This window comes from Merops nubicus, unplaced genomic scaffold, assembly GCF_000691845.1.
Source record: "Merops nubicus isolate BGI_N331 unplaced genomic scaffold, ASM69184v1 scaffold13113, whole genome shotgun sequence".
NCBI lineage: Eukaryota > Metazoa > Chordata > Aves > Coraciiformes > Meropidae > Merops > Merops nubicus.
Window position 1 is genome coordinate 8,143 of NW_008599630.1, and position 17,809 is coordinate 25,951.

General features: G+C 43.6%; 2 protein-coding genes across 2 annotated transcripts in view; one reads left to right on the forward strand and one right to left on the reverse strand.

The window, feature by feature from the left end:
* The window catches only part of MAPK15 (mitogen-activated protein kinase 15), a gene marked incomplete at its 5' end in the record, with an annotated part of 12,803 nt that extends 7,428 nt beyond the window's left edge, over positions 1 to 5,375 (forward strand). Inside the window, 5 exons of the mRNA XM_008937459.1 lie at positions 257 to 394; positions 634 to 739; positions 3,537 to 3,834; positions 4,274 to 4,416; positions 5,169 to 5,375. Of these exons, the coding sequence (XP_008935707.1) occupies positions 257 to 394; positions 634 to 739; positions 3,537 to 3,834; positions 4,274 to 4,416; positions 5,169 to 5,375 (892 nt within the window). The remainder of the gene's footprint in view (positions 1 to 256; positions 395 to 633; positions 740 to 3,536; positions 3,835 to 4,273; positions 4,417 to 5,168) is intronic.
* Positions 5,376 to 10,151: 4,776 nt separating this feature from the next.
* On the reverse strand, positions 10,152 to 17,349 carry FAM83H (family with sequence similarity 83, member H). The gene is made up of 4 exons (XM_008937458.1): positions 16,903 to 17,349; positions 15,740 to 15,904; positions 15,274 to 15,398; positions 10,152 to 12,798 (listed from the first exon to the last, which is right to left on the reverse strand). Exons 1-4 carry the CDS (start codon positions 17,347 to 17,349, stop codon positions 10,152 to 10,154), a joined length of 3,384 nt encoding a protein of 1,127 aa, XP_008935706.1.
* Between the last annotated feature and the right edge of the window lie 460 nt (positions 17,350 to 17,809).

A 17,809-nucleotide genomic window follows, 5' to 3' on the forward strand; every position in this document is an offset into this window, starting at 1 on the left:
GAGACTAGTCTTCCAAATTAGGCACTTCATGTAAGTTCCTAGCACTAGGTGAGGAGCATTCAAACCCAGTCAAACAGGTAAAAGACTTTATTGTACTAAACAGCTGATACTTTAGAGTGTTCCAGGATTATGAGACACTATTTGTGAGTGAACTCTGGAGTCAAGTGTCACCTTGATGTGATTCTCAGAATTGTAATTCAGGCCTTCGCTGTGAATTAGACACTAGGAGCTTATATTCTTGTTTTCTGACTTCTAGGCAGCAAGTAACATTTGAGGAGATTTTACCATCCTCTACTCCATCACCTGCCTTGGATCTTCTGAAGAAACTTTTAGTATTTAACCCCAAAAAACGACTCACAGCAGAGGAGGCTCTGCAGCATCCTTATGTGAAAAGGTAAGAGTAATACCAATGTGCAGTTCCCCTTATATCCTCCAAGACATTACAAAACTGCTTTTGGCACCAGTTTTCTTGATATGCATGATAGGAAAAACCCCACAAAGCTAATTCTTAATTTTCTCTAGCCCTATTTACACTAGAGGCTGCACTAGATGATTTAACAATTGGTTTTAATATTACATTAATCTGTGGTGCTGGTTTTAGTCTTGCTGAATTACATTGTGTTACCTTCTTAGGTTTCACTGTCCTGCCAGGGAGCCCTCTCTGGATTACAATGTGATTCTTCCTCTAGGTGATGATATCCAGCTGTCTGTGGCAGAATATCGAAATAAATTATATGAGGTACTTTTTGCTCTGTTTTCCAAAATCCTAATCCTCCAGTTAACCTGCCATTCTTGCTCACATTAATGAATTCTGTCATTTTATTTTCTTTGCATTCCCCTAAGCTTTCCATACATGCTTCCAGTTAAATCTTGGAGTTTCTGATCAGTTGGTTCCATACTGTCATAATTTTTCAGAGGTCTTTAGATTCCCACTGGGGAAATAAAAGTCTGTAAAGCATGATGCCCAAGAAAGACTGTGTGAGAGGAAAATATATCATGCTGGATCCAACATTCCAGGAGAAGCAAAGTTGCTGTCACTCCACGTCCCCAGGTCCAGCTGGTAGCAGGGCTGGACATGTATTCTCAGGAGGCACACACCCCCCGAAAACCCATACATGCTGCATACACATGTAGCTACATGGCTGGCCCCAGGAATCACAAACAGGCACTTGGAGCTCCCACACAAACACAGACAGCACCAACAGCCTCATCCTGCTCTCTTCTCTGGCTGAGCAAGATGGAATTCCACTGCTGAGAATATGTACAAGGCAGATCCCTGTGGCAGCTGCTCTCCACCCCTCAGCCTGCTCAGTGGCTAGCCCCTGGAGCCCAGTTTCCTCAGTTGCTGGCACTTGGCTATACAAGCCCCCAAGGCTGCGGCCCTGTTCCAGCTGCTGATACAGACCATGCAGACAAACAGCTGTCCAGGATGCTCCAGGTCCCTTAGCTGGCCTCACACCCCAGTGTTCTCACCCCTAGAGATACACAGGTGCTGTCACACCCAGAGCTGAACACTTTTGCCCTGCTCACCCCCTTGCTCCCAGGCCACTTGATCTCTTCACCGACTAACCTGATGATCTGCACCCTCCTGCATGGACACACGGGCCCTCTGACCTCTCACCTGACTCCAGTGCTGGCACTCACACCTGCACATGCGTGTGCAGACACAAGGGACAGCACCTCTTCCAGGAAAGAGAAAGGAACTGCGTATGAAGACAGAGCAACCTACATGGATTACCTGGGCTCCACATCCTGCCATTGTCTCTCTGAGCTCCCCTGAGGAGGTCCAGGCAAGCTGTGATCACAGAACCTAATGGACTGGGGTGTTTTCCTAGAGTGAAGACAAGTGCCATTGCATGTGGCACCACATACACAGAACTACCAGGTTTCAGAATAATTAATCAAAAGAAGGGGAAGTGAAAGGTCAGTGTAGCCGATGTGCTAATAATAAAGGACAGTGATGTTTTAGGAGCCATATTTTGAATGCATTGATGTGGAGAAATAGTAGTACTTGAGAAATCAAGAAATCATGCAATAATCAAACAAATAAAAAAGGCTCATGCAACATCTTTAGTTGTACAGGAAGAAGGAAAGGTAGTACTTCTGATGCTGTTTGGTATATGCAATAACATCAAAAGGAAAATAAAAAGCTGCACCTTCCTTGTAGGCAACGGGATCAAGTGCACCCTCAGCAGATCTGCAGATGACAGCAAGCTGAGTGGTGCAGTTGACATTCCTGAGGGATGGGATTCATCCAGAGAGACCTGGACAAGCTCGAGGAGTCTCCCAAACCATTCTCTGATCCTATGAACATCTGAATAGTGTCTAAAGTAGTGAAAGAAGAAAAATAAATCAGAACTATAATAGACACTGAACTGATCTGGAAGGTGGTGGTGTTTGGGCAGCAGGGAAGAATAGCCAGAGTGAATGCTCTTAACAGTGCTGTATGAGGAGCAGCAAAAGTAGAAGTAAATCAAGCCTTCAGGAGGAGAACTTGGGTTTGGCTTAATTTTGGGGTTGTTTTTAATTTCTTTCACTGTAAAGAAGGAAAATAAATAAATGCCATGTTACGAGGGAAGGGAACTGGGCGGTGGTGAGAAGAGCAGGAGTTGCAACACAACTGTGGTAAAACAGGGACTGGAAAGAATGATAGTGGGAAGAGAAGATTGAAATGGAAGCCGAGAGATCAGAAAGTCCAAGACTGAGAAACACTGATAAGAGGTGTCCATCGTGCAAGAGAGATAGGCAAAGTTAGTGCTTCTATTAACAGCAAGTAAAATTGAAGAAAGAAAAACTAAAATAGAATTTTAAAAGTTGAACCTATTTGTTTAAGGTCTTTAATAGAAAGAAACTAATAAACTCTACTGAGATAGAGCATTAGGAGTCAAGCAGATGAATTAGTGAAATGAATACTGAGCACAGGTGGAAAAGATACTCTAAATGTGAACAGATTGGTCACAGATATTCTAGATACAAGGCTAAGAAACAAGTCAATAGTTTTGAATGAACTTACTGATAGGGTGTCAAATTTGGAATTATTGTGACTACAGGAAGTTGAGAACAGATTGTTTGCACTAAGATCCAAAACTTTGCAAGAATTTTTTTGCTAGATGACAGTGTGTAGATGTAGGTGAGAAATAATTATGAACTAACCAGAATGAATGTCGCTCTGACCATTAAAAAAAAAAAATCAGCTTTGCAAACTTCTAGAAAGGAATGGTAAGAAACAACACTGTGTTAACCTTTTGGGCATAGAGATTCTGGCTTTTCCAAGGCTAATGCCCATTTTATTTAGTGGTGTTCTCCCTTGGGATATACTGAAATTGCCTGTTCAGCCCATCCTTTATCTTAATGCTTCAGCCTGTTCTTTCTTGTCACTGAGAATATTATTTCTATCTTCTCTCCTACTCTAAATCAATTTTAAAATTACACTTGTTACCTATCATGTGAAATAAATTGCAGTTATTTCTTTCTCTTTGTTTCTGTTTTGTTCCTCTGCTCTGCCTTGTAGCTATATTAACTTCTCCTTTCTGTAGGTGATCCTTGAAAAGAAATTAAACAGCCAACCAAAGGAGCAAGTGCAGAGAGAAAACATTCAACTCACTCAGTCTGAATCCAAGCCACTTCCTCCAGATTCCAGTTCTGTGGCTTTACCTACCTGGAAATGCCAGAGACAACCAACACCACCTCTAAAGGCTTCCCACGTGCATGCTGGAACTACGACCAGCGTCCAGCCAGAAGTATCCAGCCAGAGTGAAGATTTAACAAGAGCTTCATGTCAGAGATCAAAGATGAATGTGATATACAATCCTCTAACACACACTGCTGTGCAAAGTAGGTACAACCCTCTGACAGTGGGATAATCATTATGGGGAAGAAAGAATAAAAGAGATTGAGTGGGAAAGATAAATAAGCAGAATTTACATGGCAAGATGAAAGGATGGAAGTGGGGGAGAACAATGGCATAAGAACAAAACACTATCGAATGAGCTTTGAACATATGACATTCTCCTTGGCTCTTTCCTGCCTCAGTCCTGACTCTGTGTTCCCTTCTGGTTTCTCTTTGCTTCTCTACTGCTGTTCTCTTTTCCCATGCCCTTTTAAACCGGTTTTGTTTGCTACTGCATTCTAATTCTATTCTGAATATTTTTGTTCTGTTTTTGAGGTGAAGGGAGGTGGCACAGGCTGACAGTTTTGATGTTCTGTCCCTCCCTCAGTCAATGTGTTCTGTGTCCTCATTCTCCTCCTTTCTCTCATGTTTTTTCTTCTGCAGGTAATGCAAATTCTGGTACTGTGATCGGGAACTGTTCTGCACCACCTGCTCAGCAAGCCAGAGTCTCCAGCTGTAGGAAACTGGGGAGACAAATCACATGGGCAAATGCTACACCACCTCCTGCAAGTGTGCAGAATCTTCATGTGAGTGGCAGTCCTACCAAAAAAAAGCCCAAACTTAACTCTTCATGGACCAAAATGATAGAGACACAAAATATCTTAATTTGCAACTTTGTAAAGATATTTAAATGAGAGGCAAGACACTGCTCTGTGGCTAAATGAACACATTTTTATCAGTTAAAATTACTTATGGCAAAGATACACACTGCAATTTTGTTGCTTGTGTGTAATGTTAGTCAAACAGTACCAGTAACCTAGTGTGATAAAACAACTGGGTTTCTATAGAGCATGTTCCCTTCACGGGAGAGCTGAAGACTCTGCTAACTGAGGAATTTCTTCTAGTAGGGGAAGCAACTGCACATAACTTGCCTCTAATAGGGGTAGGTTCGACCCTGAGTTCAGTTCTATGCATGAGGCAGACTGTTGAGAGGAAGACCATCTACAGTCATCACCAGGAAATGCCAAGGGCACAGTTGTGGCTTAAACCTTACATCTCCAGCATCTGTAACGCTGACCTGCTCCTGTGCAGGATTAGTTTGTTGTATCTTGCTCTACTGCCACTAGCTCATTCTTCATACACCCATTCTTAAGCCCTTCTCCCTCACATCATTCTCACCATCCTATTGATCTTACAAGATACTCTGTTTCACTTATTGTTTGTATAACATTCAAGATCTGTCCTACTCCTCAGCTGAAGCACAATCTGTGTTCCTTATTTGTATGTTAGAAAGCTCATTACAGGTTACTGACTATCTTGGCTTTTATTTCTTGCACAGAATCCAAGAAATACTCAGTTTCACAGCAAAGAGGTTCGTCCCCTTCTGAAGCCCAGTAAAAGGATGTTTCAAATTACTGCAAACGTGGGAGCTGCTGGTGATCCAAAAGCATCAATGGGCAGTTACTCCCAGGCCTATGGAATCATATGTAAGTCTGCTCTGCAGAGCCTTCCAATACCAAAGCCCTCCCAGCAACATGAGCAGTGACTATGGAAACATCCCAACCAGGTGAAACTCAGCTCATCAGTCCTCTAACTGAGCCACTAACAGCAAGTGAAAGCAAAACAGAACAGGCATTTGACAGTTACCCCAGCTGAAGGGAATACTTTAACCACTGCATGGAACAAACCAGCAGGAAACAGAATGTAATCCCTTTGCTTTCCAGTCTTACCAGACAAGGGCACAGCACTATTTGCTCCCATACTGAGCAAGGAATCATTCAGTTCACATTCCTCATTTGAATTATTGCAAAAAAATCACAGAAAATGGCAATACTTTGATATGGGAACGCAGGTATAGTTAGACTATTCAGTGCTCTTCTGCTGACTGCTTGCCCAGCTGAGAAGGACATTATCATCAACAGGCAAGCCAGCAGCCAAAGTCCTCCCTCTGCTCTTAAATCATACACCAACAATCCAACATGCCAGACCACTGGAGAGAGAAATAAGTCAATCCTTTCACTCACAGCACAGGACGTGCAGAAGGGAGCGAGCGGACTCCGGAACCATGCTGTGGGAGATGGAAGGACCCAGGTGATCAGTCCAGTCCCAGTCATGTAGTAACTGCCAAGAGAGGGACTTCTCATCTGGCCTCACCATCCTAGGAGCTCCACTTGCTATGAAGAGTCCAGGCACCCTTTCAATGGCCAGAACTTCACACAGCACATCTATTATATGGACAGACCACCAACTGCACTACAGGCAGAGTCAGCTCTGACAGAGGGGGCTTCTTGCCCCGCCTCCAAGTTAATGTGGAAGGTGGGGCAGCTGGTGGTGATCTCCTAATTGGTTTCCACCCAAGGGCTGGACAGACCCTGGGTGAAAACCAGTCAGGAGGGCCCTGATTGTGGACATCATCCATATGCCAACTCTCATTCAGGGCAGGGGGTTTAACCCCAGCACAAGAGCCCATGGGATCATCATGAGGTTCAACAAGGCCAAGTGCCAAGGTCCTACACCTGAGTTGGGGCGACTGCCAGTATCAACCCTGGGGCATGAAGGGCTGGAGAGCTGCCCTGCAGAGAAGGGCTTGGGGGTGAGGAGCTGGCCAGGAGCCTGCCCCGGGGCCCTCCCAGCCCAGAAGCCCCCAGCAGCCTGGGCTGCCCCCCCCAGCAGCGTGGGCAGCAGGGCAGGGAGGGGATCCTGCCCCTCTGCCAGCTCTGTGAGACCCCCCTGCAGTGCTGGGGCAGCTCTGGAGTCCTCAGCACAGCAGAGCCAGGGAGCTGCTGGAGCGGGGCCAGAGGAGCCCCAGCAATGCCCCGAGGGGGGAACCCCTCTGCTGGGAGCCCAGCAGGAGAGAGTTGGGCTGGGGCAGCCCGGAGGGGAGAGGGCTCCCGGGAGACCTTATTGCAGCCTTTCAGTACTTAAAGGGAGCTTTTAAAAAGGACAGAGAGACCACTTTTACCAAGGCATTGGAAATTGTCAAGGTCAGGCTGGATGGGGCTTTGAGCAATCTGCTCTAGTGGAAGATGACCCTGCCCATGGCAGCAGAGTTGGAACTAGATGATCTTTGAAGGTCCCTTCCAACCCGTTTTGAGATTCTTTAGCAGTTTCAGATGCCCTTCCTGAATGCAGATTTTTTTTGAGCACACCAGATAACTAACTGTTCTCTGAAGACAAAGAAGACTGAAGGCTTCACAGATAATCTTACAGCCCTTCACTTTGTTTTCACTAATTTCTATAACTTTTCTGGGGTAAATGAACATAATCAATGTTGCCTTATTTTCCTTAAAATCAAGTAGAAAACCATTTTAAACATAGGTGGGTTCTGCTACAATACTTAACTGCTTACCCACCATATCATATTGTAAATATTGTAATGAATAAATACGTCATATTGCACTACAGAAAATTTTTTGTTTTCAATCAGTGTCTGCTCTGTATGAAGGGTCTTCTCTTTCAGGGGTATCTTGTTCAATGAATATTCTCTTTTTTTTATTTTTTGCTTTCAGAAAGCAGTGTTCCAAGAGATACTACTGCTGAAACATCCTGTAGTTGTTATCAAGCAACAAGGGAACCATAGTAAATTTAAAACCAATATTCCTATTTTAATGATGATTTTTGGTGTATTCTCCTCATCAGCTTGAAGTTCTTATAAGAAGCCTCTGTCCTTGTTACTTCACCTATGATAAATGCTATTCTAGAACACTGGGACTACAGTTACAGAGGGAATTCAGGCACATAGTTCCAACCTGAGTACCACTGTCACTGACAAAACATCCATTTTATCTTTGGGTATCTAAACACCAAAGACGGTAAGTAAAATATTACACTTACCTCTGGTACCAGGTGTGGTCACTTAAGTCTGGCAATACTAGGGAGCTGGAAATACAGCTCACAGAAAAGTCCTGGTTTACTCTGGTCTATGTGTGAAATGGTAATTTCCCATCTCTCTCTGGGGAGGGCAGGTACAGGCAGTGGCAGTGACAGGGAGGACATGCTGTGTGGACAGTGCTCTCTGCAGCTTGTTGCCTTTTGTGAGTCTAAGATGCCAGTTCTCATGCCCAAAGATGGGAGCCTGCTGCTTAATCCAGGGCTGTGACTTCCCCTGACAGCCCAGCACCTAGAAATGTGACAACACGACATCCAAAATCCTCTGTGCACCTAGTCTCAGACTGAGAGGTCACAGACTATAACACTCACTTTCATTCTTAAAATAGCTTTTGTTATTACCAAGTGAATTAATTACTCCGCAATATTTAAATACACCTACAACATCTGGTAATCAACATATCACTGGAAGAGATGAATCATTCTATTTCAGCTCAGGAATATACTTTTACACTGAATGCACCATACTGAGCAAGATAAGATTCTAAAAATCTAAAAAATACAGAAAATTTCTAAAATGTTAAAGTAATCTGTCACTATAGGAATAATTAATTTTCCAACTTGTCTGTTACAGAATGATGCTGGAGCAGGTAGGTCTGGGAAAGGCTGAGGAGGTATGGAATGATGTAAGAATTACACAGAATAGGGCTAGTATATATATAATAGGGTATCTATCTACATGGCCTGTCTTCCCCTCTAGAGCAAAGTCATTTCTGGCAGAGAACAAATGCACTGATCACTACAGTTCATTTTTGGACCTTTCAGTAACTGGATCTGAGCCATTACTGAGAGCAGCCAACTTAGGTACACATACAGCATCCATATATGACTTTGTACATATGTAACAGATGATGGGTTGTATATGAAATGGTATCCATTTACATAATATGGAATAACCATAATAAAACCATTTCAGCTTTTTTTTCCAATTTTGGCCGTTTCTTCCCTCCTTCTCTTTTTCCTCTCTTAATTTTATTTCTAGGTTTACCTCCTCATGTTAAAATGATAATCACTCTTGAGTCTTGCAGATTTTTACGACCATCTGTATTAATATGGAAAGTAACTTCATTTTTTTTTCAGATCAATCTATACACACGTTCATTTCTCAAGGTTTTCAACAAACAGTAAAATAATCATTAATTGTTACAGATATGTAAGTTATATAAAGCCTACTAAATTACTTAATTACCATGGGAGCTGGCATCCTAAAAAAAAAGCTGAAGTTTTGACGACCCTACTAAAGTTACCTTCAGGAACTGATACAGCCTCTTGCCTCCATCTCTCAGCTACGTACCTGAACTGGTTTGCTGAGCTTGCAGCTCGTGTCACAAGTTGGTAACCATGAAACCCAGACGAATGGGAACTTCAGAAGCCTAGTTCCACACGAGAGCATCCTTCCCTGTCATCTCTTTAGACTACAGCACAAAGATCAGGGAAAAAAAAGAAAATCCCAACTTGGCACTAGAAAGTTACAGGATAAAACACTTGTGGGTTTGAAAATTCCAGCAGCCTTATTCCTTCCATTGCTTTGAGTCCCTTCTTTCCTTATCTTCACATGGAAAGAGGCGCTTAAGGGGTGAATGTCCCCTCCTCCCCACAGTCACCGAATGAATTGGTATTACAATGTCAAGGAAGTTACTACTTGGTGAGACAGCATTTTAGATGCTTAATCAAACTCCTGCCTCAGCCAGGAATCCTAAAGAGTCCTAAAACCAGGCCCTTCTCCATTAAATAGCATGTCAACTGCTTTTTTTATGGCCTTTCAGCTGCTTGTTTCAGCTCAATCGCTAAAGCAACACTTCCACTATAGATATGGAGACAAACTAAAAACAAAACAGAACCATTAGGCTTAGAAAATGGTAAATAGGAGAGCTGAATAAGTACTGCTAGACAAGACTATAACCACAGATAAGGGCAAAAAGCTGTTTACAGTATTTTTTTCTCCTCTTAAACCTTCATTAATGTCTCCTGTATTTGATCCGTTATTAGATACAAAAAAAAAGATAGCTGTACCTGAGTAAGAACTGGGTTTTAAACACGTTTTCCAGTTAATGCACATGTGTGCATTTTTCTTTCCTGGACTGGGCTCAAGTATTGAGTTTCCTATTTTTTATTCTTTCCTTCTGAAAGTGGAATTGTTTTGTCTGCTGAAAATATTCCCTGAGCATAACATAAAGAGACTCTTACTTTATGTCTTTGTTTTAAACATCTTGGCACTTTAATAATTTTATTTGAAACATACTGTGATAAGGTTGCCTGATACCAAATGACTTTATTGGGCAAATTGTGCCATAGGAGTCTAATGCTGACCCAATTTCTGCTCACTAACCACGCAGAATATTGCCTATGGTGCTTATAGCCATCAGAAAGAAGTTACTTCCTCATTCCCCTTTGACAGCCAATGATTATATGGAATTAAATAGTATTTCTATGATCATTTTTTGGTCTTGAAGGTCCCCAGGATTTTGGGCATGAATTTTCCCATCTTCTTGTCTTTGGCATCTGTGTCATATTCCTCTTCACTTTGACTTGTATGCTCATCCTTTTTGCAGAAGACCTCAAATCTACTGTAGACTCGCTTCTCCTTCCGCATATTCTCCATTTTTTTCAGAAGGGTATCTCTATCCTCTGATGGTTGCCGCTGAAGGTTCCGTTTCTGGCTCCCAAAACTCTCTGACCTGTGGATGTTACAGGTTTTCTCCTTTTCACTTTTCCTTTCCAAGCTTGTAGTTGACTTAGAAAGATCAGGATTACTAGTGGATGGTAGTTGCTTGGCCAGTTCAGCTCTGTTCTTCTGACTGTTTGCAGAGATTTGTTCCAAAATCACCTTGGTATCATCACGGAGGTTGCTGCTGTACAGGATGTTAGCTGTAGATGAAGGAAATCTCCCCTGGGCTGCCTGGCTGCTTTTAGGAGGAAGTGGTGTTGCAAATTTATGGATTTTTTCTTCCTCCATCATTTCCTGACAGTCCCCTATGGAAGACCGTTTGAGAACCACAGCCTGCTTGTCAGATTTTCCACTCTCAGAATTGGGCTCCTCCTCCAATTTCTTGTCACCTTTTGGGTTCAAAAGCTGCTTCAGCCGTAGTGACCCTTTCCTTAAAAATTCCATTGGATTTTGTTCTTGTTTTGAACAGTCTTCCTCGGATTTATTGAGAGAGCTGTCAGATCCTTGACTTCTAGGTAAGTTTTCAAGAACTGATGTGGTATTTGTCCTAATTTGTGGTTTCTTCAGCTCTGTATTAACTAATTTTTGACTGTCTTCTTTGAACGTCATTCTTTCCTTCTTCTCTGGAAGAGTCAATTTCTGAGTATCTCCTACAAATATAAGGCTCTCCTTCTCTGGAAGAGCAGGTTTATTATCTATGGGGTAAAACCGAGATGATAATTTGTCTACCTTAGTACCGATATGTGCTAAAGGATCTTTACTCAATGTGTCCCCAAGCTGGGGGGCTGATGAAGCCATTCCAAAAGGTCTGTCTGCCTCTCCGTGCATTTTGTAAGTACTGCAGGAGTCTTTGGAGTCTAGTACCCTACTCTCAAGAATCTTATATTGCACAGATTTGGTACATTTCTTCTCTGTGTTCTGTGATTCTTCCTGCAGAAAACTGGAAACGGCTTTGGTATGAGTGACTGTAGCTCGCTCTGTGTCTTTGCCCACAGCTTTGTACTTCTCTAAAAGTTCTGCCACTTTAGATGAGGCAGCTGTCTTTATAGTTTCATTGTCTTTTGTCAGTTCACTGGACATTTGTTCTTTTTGTATCATCTGAACCTTTTCTATTGTGGTGTTAGGCTGATCTAACTTGGCAGCACTGAAAATCAGAGAGGACCTGAGTCTTGAGCTCCTCTGGATCAAAGGATTTATTCTGGACCTAAAGGCATCTTGTTTCATTATAGGGGTTTCTTCACCTACTCTGTCTGGATCTGCAAATTCTTTTGCACTTTCAATTCCCAGTGACTTGCTATTAAAAGACATAGGGGACTTGAATGCTGGGATGAGGTCAGTGGGGTGCTTTGTGAGGGTATCGCCAAGAACATCATTATATGCCTCTGATTCCATAGGCATTGGCAGACCTTCTTCTGGTTCGGACTGATAGGCACTAAGGTATGAAGAAATCCTCCAGTTACGTAAACCTGTTCTATTTTCTTGTGTGTTCTTGTCTTCATCTTGGTCCTCATCTTTGTCTTGTAAAAACAGACGTTGTTCCAGGCTTTGTTTCTGTGTAGGTGAAGTCTGGCAAATAAATTTCTGTCCTATATTCTGCCTTCTTAACATCATTCCCATTGGGCCATTGCCTGCTGGATTCAGCTGATCAGAGCCATGTCTCACTTCCCTAGAAGAATTTGAAGGTACATAATCCAGCCTTAAGGGGAAACCCTCCTGTGGAAAATTGGATTCAAGTTCAGGGTATCTGGGTCCCTCTCCATAGTCTTCCAGTTCATTGAATCCTGGTCTACCACCTCGGAGTCTCTCAAAGAGTCCCTGAGGTCTGCCAGAGAGGTGAGGATGTTCGAACTGGTACTGGTAGAACTGATCCTTCTGAAAATGACTAGACTGGATTTTAAATTCATCCATATTGTTCATGAACATCTGCCTGGCATACTGTTTAGAAGAAGCAAAATTTTCAAATGTTCCCTCTGCAAAACTGTGCCTCTTAAAAGCATCCAGCTCCAACTGCTTGGAACGGAGAAAACCCCTGACAGGATCCATCTGAGAATTCTCCATTTCTACCTTTTTATACATCCGCATGGCCGACCCCTCCACGGTGTGGCGCAGCATGTCGTCCCGCCTGAAACTGGACAGGAAGTACCTGTCTGGATCAACTCGGTCCATAAAAGAGGGAAAAAGACTGTCATCCCTCTGGAACATCAGGGGTGCTTTTTTTGGAAAGAAAGGCAGGTTATTGCCAAAAGGAGTCATGGCAAATGTGTTCTCTGCCTTTGCCAAGACGTTGGCTGGAGGAACGAGAGGTTCTGACTGTGCAAACAAAATTCGGAATTCTTCGTCGAAGTTGGCCACCAGCTCTCCCTGGAAGATGTGTGCAATGCTTCTGTGAATCTTCTCAAAAGACCACATAAAACTGTAAAGGGAAACAGAAGTAATGATACCGTATTAGCATCAAGTAACTCAACTGTATCACTTTACATTAAACCTTTTACTTGACTGAAGAAAATTATGGTGTTATTTACTGCTCAGGCAGTCATTCATTACACACTGTTGTTCCCAAGCCTCAAATGAGTTGATTTGGTATCACATGTTTCCAGAGGACTTAACAAGCAGTAAGTGTCTTCTGCTCTAAAACAGCCAGTCAGCAGTAATAGCTGCAAGAAAGCAAGCTGATGATAAAACTTACACAAAGTAGAAGTTCCTGCAATTACTTTGGGTTGCGATTGGATTTTATAACTAAAATGTTATGCCCATCTTTAAAAAGAGCAAAATGATCAACTAGGGAACTACAGCAAGTCAGCCTTACCTCAGTCTGAGGGAAAATTGTGAAGCAAATTTTCCTGGAAGCCATTTTGAACCACAGGAATAACAGAAAGAGAAGTGAGATCAGACAGCAGGGATTTACCAAGGGCAGGCCACACCTGACCCAATCTGAGTGCCTTCCAAAGAGAAAGCTGGCTGCGTCGACAAGGTGACAGCAGAAGTTTTTCTTGATTTTAGCAAAGTTTTCCACGTGGCCTTGACATAAGTATCTTTGTGGTCAGACTAGAGTACTGCAGACTGAATTTACCCCACGGTAAATGGGAAACTGGTCAGACCGTCAGGTTTCACATGGTGGGCAGTGATTTGAAGTCTGACTGGTGGACAGTTACAGGTGGTCAGGGCTTGGGGAAATCACCTTTGACACTGTCATTAATGACCTGGAGAACAGGACACTATGCACTCTCCGAAAGCTTGCAGATGACACCAGAATGGGGGGATGGCATGGCTGATCCAGGCAGGGGGAGCTCAACAGCCTGGGTAAATGTGTTGACAGGAACCTCATGAAGTTCAGCAAAGGCAAATTCAGAATCTTGAACCTGGGATGGAACAAACCCATTCACCCATTCAATACAGGCTGAAGATGACTATCTAGAAAGCAGCTTGGCTGAAAATGACTTAGGGGTTCTGGCAGGCAACAAGGTGAAAAAAGGCAGCAGCACCTTTGCAGCATTGGTGGCTCAACACATACAGGGATGCAGCAGTAATAGTGCAGCCAACAAGTCAATGGAAGAGATTATTCCCCCCTAGTCAGCACTTGTGACACTGTACCTGGAGTACCAAGTCCAGTTTTCACAGAATCACAGAGTGGCTGAGGTTGAAAGGGACCTCTGGAGGTCATCTGGTCCCACCACTCTGTGATTCCGTGCAGAAAGGAGGAAGACGTTCAGTGTTAGGCATTTGTCTTCCCACATCAAGCTCTGCCTTTCCAGAAAGGCTGGACATCTGCCTGCCGATGGGAAGGAGGAATGCATTCCTTATTTTGCTTTGCTTGCATATGCAGGTTTCCTTTAGCTATTAAAATGTCTTTATCTCAACCCAGGAGTCTTCTCACATTTGTCCTACTGACTCTCTCCTACATTCTGCTGGGAGTCGTGAGTGAACATCTGTGTGGGGCTGAAGTGCTGGGGTTTAAAGCCCCAGCCTTGAATCAGGGTTGACATATGGTTGATGTACACAACCAGGCAGGAAAGACCTTCCTGATTGGTTTTCCCCCAGGGCCTGGCCAGCCTTGGGTGGAAACCAATAAGGAGATCACCACCAAGTGTCCTGTCTTCAGCATTAACATCAGATGTGCCCCCTCCAAGTTAACAGCATAAAAGCTGGCTCTGCCTGCAGTGAATATGCTTTGTAGGATTTCCAGTTACTGGAAGGACCCCCCAGCTGCCTGTTGTCACAGTGCCTCCAGCAGTGGCAGGACACCAATATGGCTGGGAGCAGAGGGAGGGCAGGATTATATCCATAATGGTGGCACCATTTTATCGTCATGGCTACACAATTGGAATTGGACTGGTCATCTAGTTCCTCAGTCGATTCGTTCCTGTCTTCAATTTGTCTTGCACCGTGAGTGAAGATATCAACCTTTTCATTCCTCTGGTGCTTGGCCACCTCATTCATATAATCATAAATCCTTCATTTATGATTTAAAACTGGAGGGAGGGATCTGGCTGGTATGCTGTTTGTTAATGAAAATATCCTTCCTATTGAGATATGCAGTCAGCAAAAGAGGGTCTTAGCTGCCTGCTCTGGCTAATCCACAACACTTTAGAATTCCTCGTAACAAAAAACTTTTATATATAAAACCTTATAATAATTTTTACAAACAATTTACAATTGATGTGAAGGAAGCTAGGATTTGAGTGTCTGGGCTGGAGGGCTTATTTAACTGTTGTACCTACCTGGGTTGCAGAATGATGTATTTTTCCTGAAAACTGCTGCTCAGTATCCTTTGCAGAGAAAAACTTTAGCCACCGATGCTGATTTGGAAGTGCCAAAGCACTGCTTTACTAATTAACCAGCCTCTCATTCTCACTGAAACCGGGACAGGTAACATTGCACAGCTTCTCACCTGTAGTTGCCACTCAGCACCACCATGCAGTCCACCAAGAGGAATTTCTCTTTCACATGGCCTTTGAAGGACATCCCCGTACGGCAGTAGTAGGTTGGGCCAGAAACTGTCCTCACCCTTAGGAACTGCAAACCAGACAAGGCACTGATTCAGTTGGGAGCTATTGCTTCCTTGCCCCTCCTTCTTTCCCTTGCTCTTTCAATTTCCACCCTGCCAATAAATTTATACTTTGGCTCTAGTGATTCCATCTGCATACATGATGAATAGATAAACCCATTTATTAGTGTGCCCTCAGCCCTGCGTCGTGCCAGTTCTTCTAGCTTTCTTCAGACTCATCTTCCCCTAGCCATTCACTCACCCATTTTCCCCTTCTCAGGTTTTTATTGTCATACCAGCCCTCTGTGTCCCAGGACATATTCCCTTCAGCATGCAAAATAGGGGCAGGGAAGGTCTTTGGTCTGCTCACCTCCACATAGTTAAGATTGACTCTGCATTTAGCAGCTGTATCGAGGAAAAGTTGGGAGTTCATTTCATCCAGCAAGATGTACACAGGCACTCTGCGAGCAGCAGCATCCAACACCTCAAACAGCAGATCCACATCAGTGAAAATGTCCATCACTATGGCCACCACCTAGGAAAAGAATGCAAGAAACACATCGGTGATCTGCGCCTGCTTATGCCCTGACTGATCACATTTCCCAGCACCCACATTCCATGCTGCACTGTCTGCATTTCAACCTCCTTTTTAGGCAGGAATCTTCCCATTTAAAGGTTCCTTTAAATACTGAGGGCCCCAGAACTGGAAGCAGAATTGCTATGTAAGGAGCACATTCCATATACGAGGGTTAGGGAAAAACCTCACTGCTGCTGAGCATTCCCTCATTAATTCACTCATTAATCCAACGACAGCAGGTATTTTTTTGGTCATGTAACCACACCGGAAGGTTGTATGGAATCCTCATCCCCCCCAACCCACCCATGCTGGTTTTAGGTAACTTCCTGGGTAATGTGCGGACAACCACTACATAGCTCAATCTATTTGTTGATAATACAGGAAGTAGCTTCAAAGCTGTATCTCCCTGTCCTTCCCAATATTTATTCCATCAGAGAGTAGAGACACTTGAGGGAAAGGTGTAAGGAAGATGGAGCCAAACTCTTCAGGAGTACCCAGTGAAAGGATAAGACACAAATTATAATACACAAAATTCCTCTTAAACATAAGAAATTCCTGTAAGGGTGATTGAACACTGGAACAGGTTGCCCAGAAAGGCTGTGGAGTCTCCATCCTTGGAGATACTCAAGGACATGTCCTAAGTAACCCTCTCCAATTGACCCTGCTTTGAGCAGGGGGCTGGACTAGACAATCTCCAGAGGTCACTTTCAACCTCAACTACTCCGTGACTCTGTGAACTCTTGATATGTTTTAGCATGGCCTTAAACACTTTTCCATGGGACTAAAGAGCAGCAGCTAGATTTGATGCAGTATAGGGTACCTTTAGAATCATTCTTCTCCTCTCAGGTCCTGGGAGCAAAATTAAGGGAATTATCTGAGGACCTGACTCATTCTGATCCATCTTTCACATATATATCATTTTATCTTTGCTCTCGTTGGGCTCTTCACTGTCTCACCTGTTGAGCTGCTCGAATCATTCTGCGAGCCTCCTCCTTAATGCTGGGATTGTCTGGGGGTGGTGGTTGCACGAGGGTTGTCACCTCTGTTCCTCTGAACCCAAAGACCATTGGCCAGCCCAGATCAAGCTCAGGGACAGCGAGGTCTGAGTTCATGGGCCAGTAAGTCCCAGAGGATCCATCCATGTCATTGTCGCCTGTGGTCTCTGTGCTGCCTTCCTGATTGGCGTACTGGGGTTTCTGGAGATTCTGTATGATGTGATCCACCTCTGAACTGCAAAGAAAGTCAGGGGCCGCTTCCTCTGCCAGGAAGCGTTGGTAACTTTCTTTGCCCTCTTCAGTAAGCACGTCCAGAGCTAACCGGTAATATTCCTTGTAATGGGGGGGAAGATAGTTAGGGTCAAGGGGATTGTCCCCCTGTGAGGAGCTCTGAGATCGACGAGCCATGAGGGGAGGGAGAGCTGTAAGAAAAGAATAACCAACAATGAGAGCAGTTTCAGTCCAGGGACACATCCATGTGATGTGTCCACATGGTGATGCAGCAACACATCCGAATGGTGAGAGCTGGGGGGTCACGATGGCAACATTGAAAGAGATTCAAAGCACACAGAGTAATCCTGGAGAAAGTTCATTCCGAACGGATGGGGAACCTTAAATTAGACAAAGGCAACAGTTATTTAAGCATTACTTTAACACAGTTAAACGGTTTTGGACAAAATAAAGAACAAATCCAATTGGGCAGCACTGTGATGAACAAGAATAACGCATCTCAACAGGACACCCAACCATCTTTTTTAGGCTGCTGATGGCTAAGTTTGAATTTGTATTTTGCTTTAAAGCTACCTTTTTTTTTTCCCCTCTGAAAGAATAATGCTGCTGGTTACTATCTGGACTCCAATAAAACATT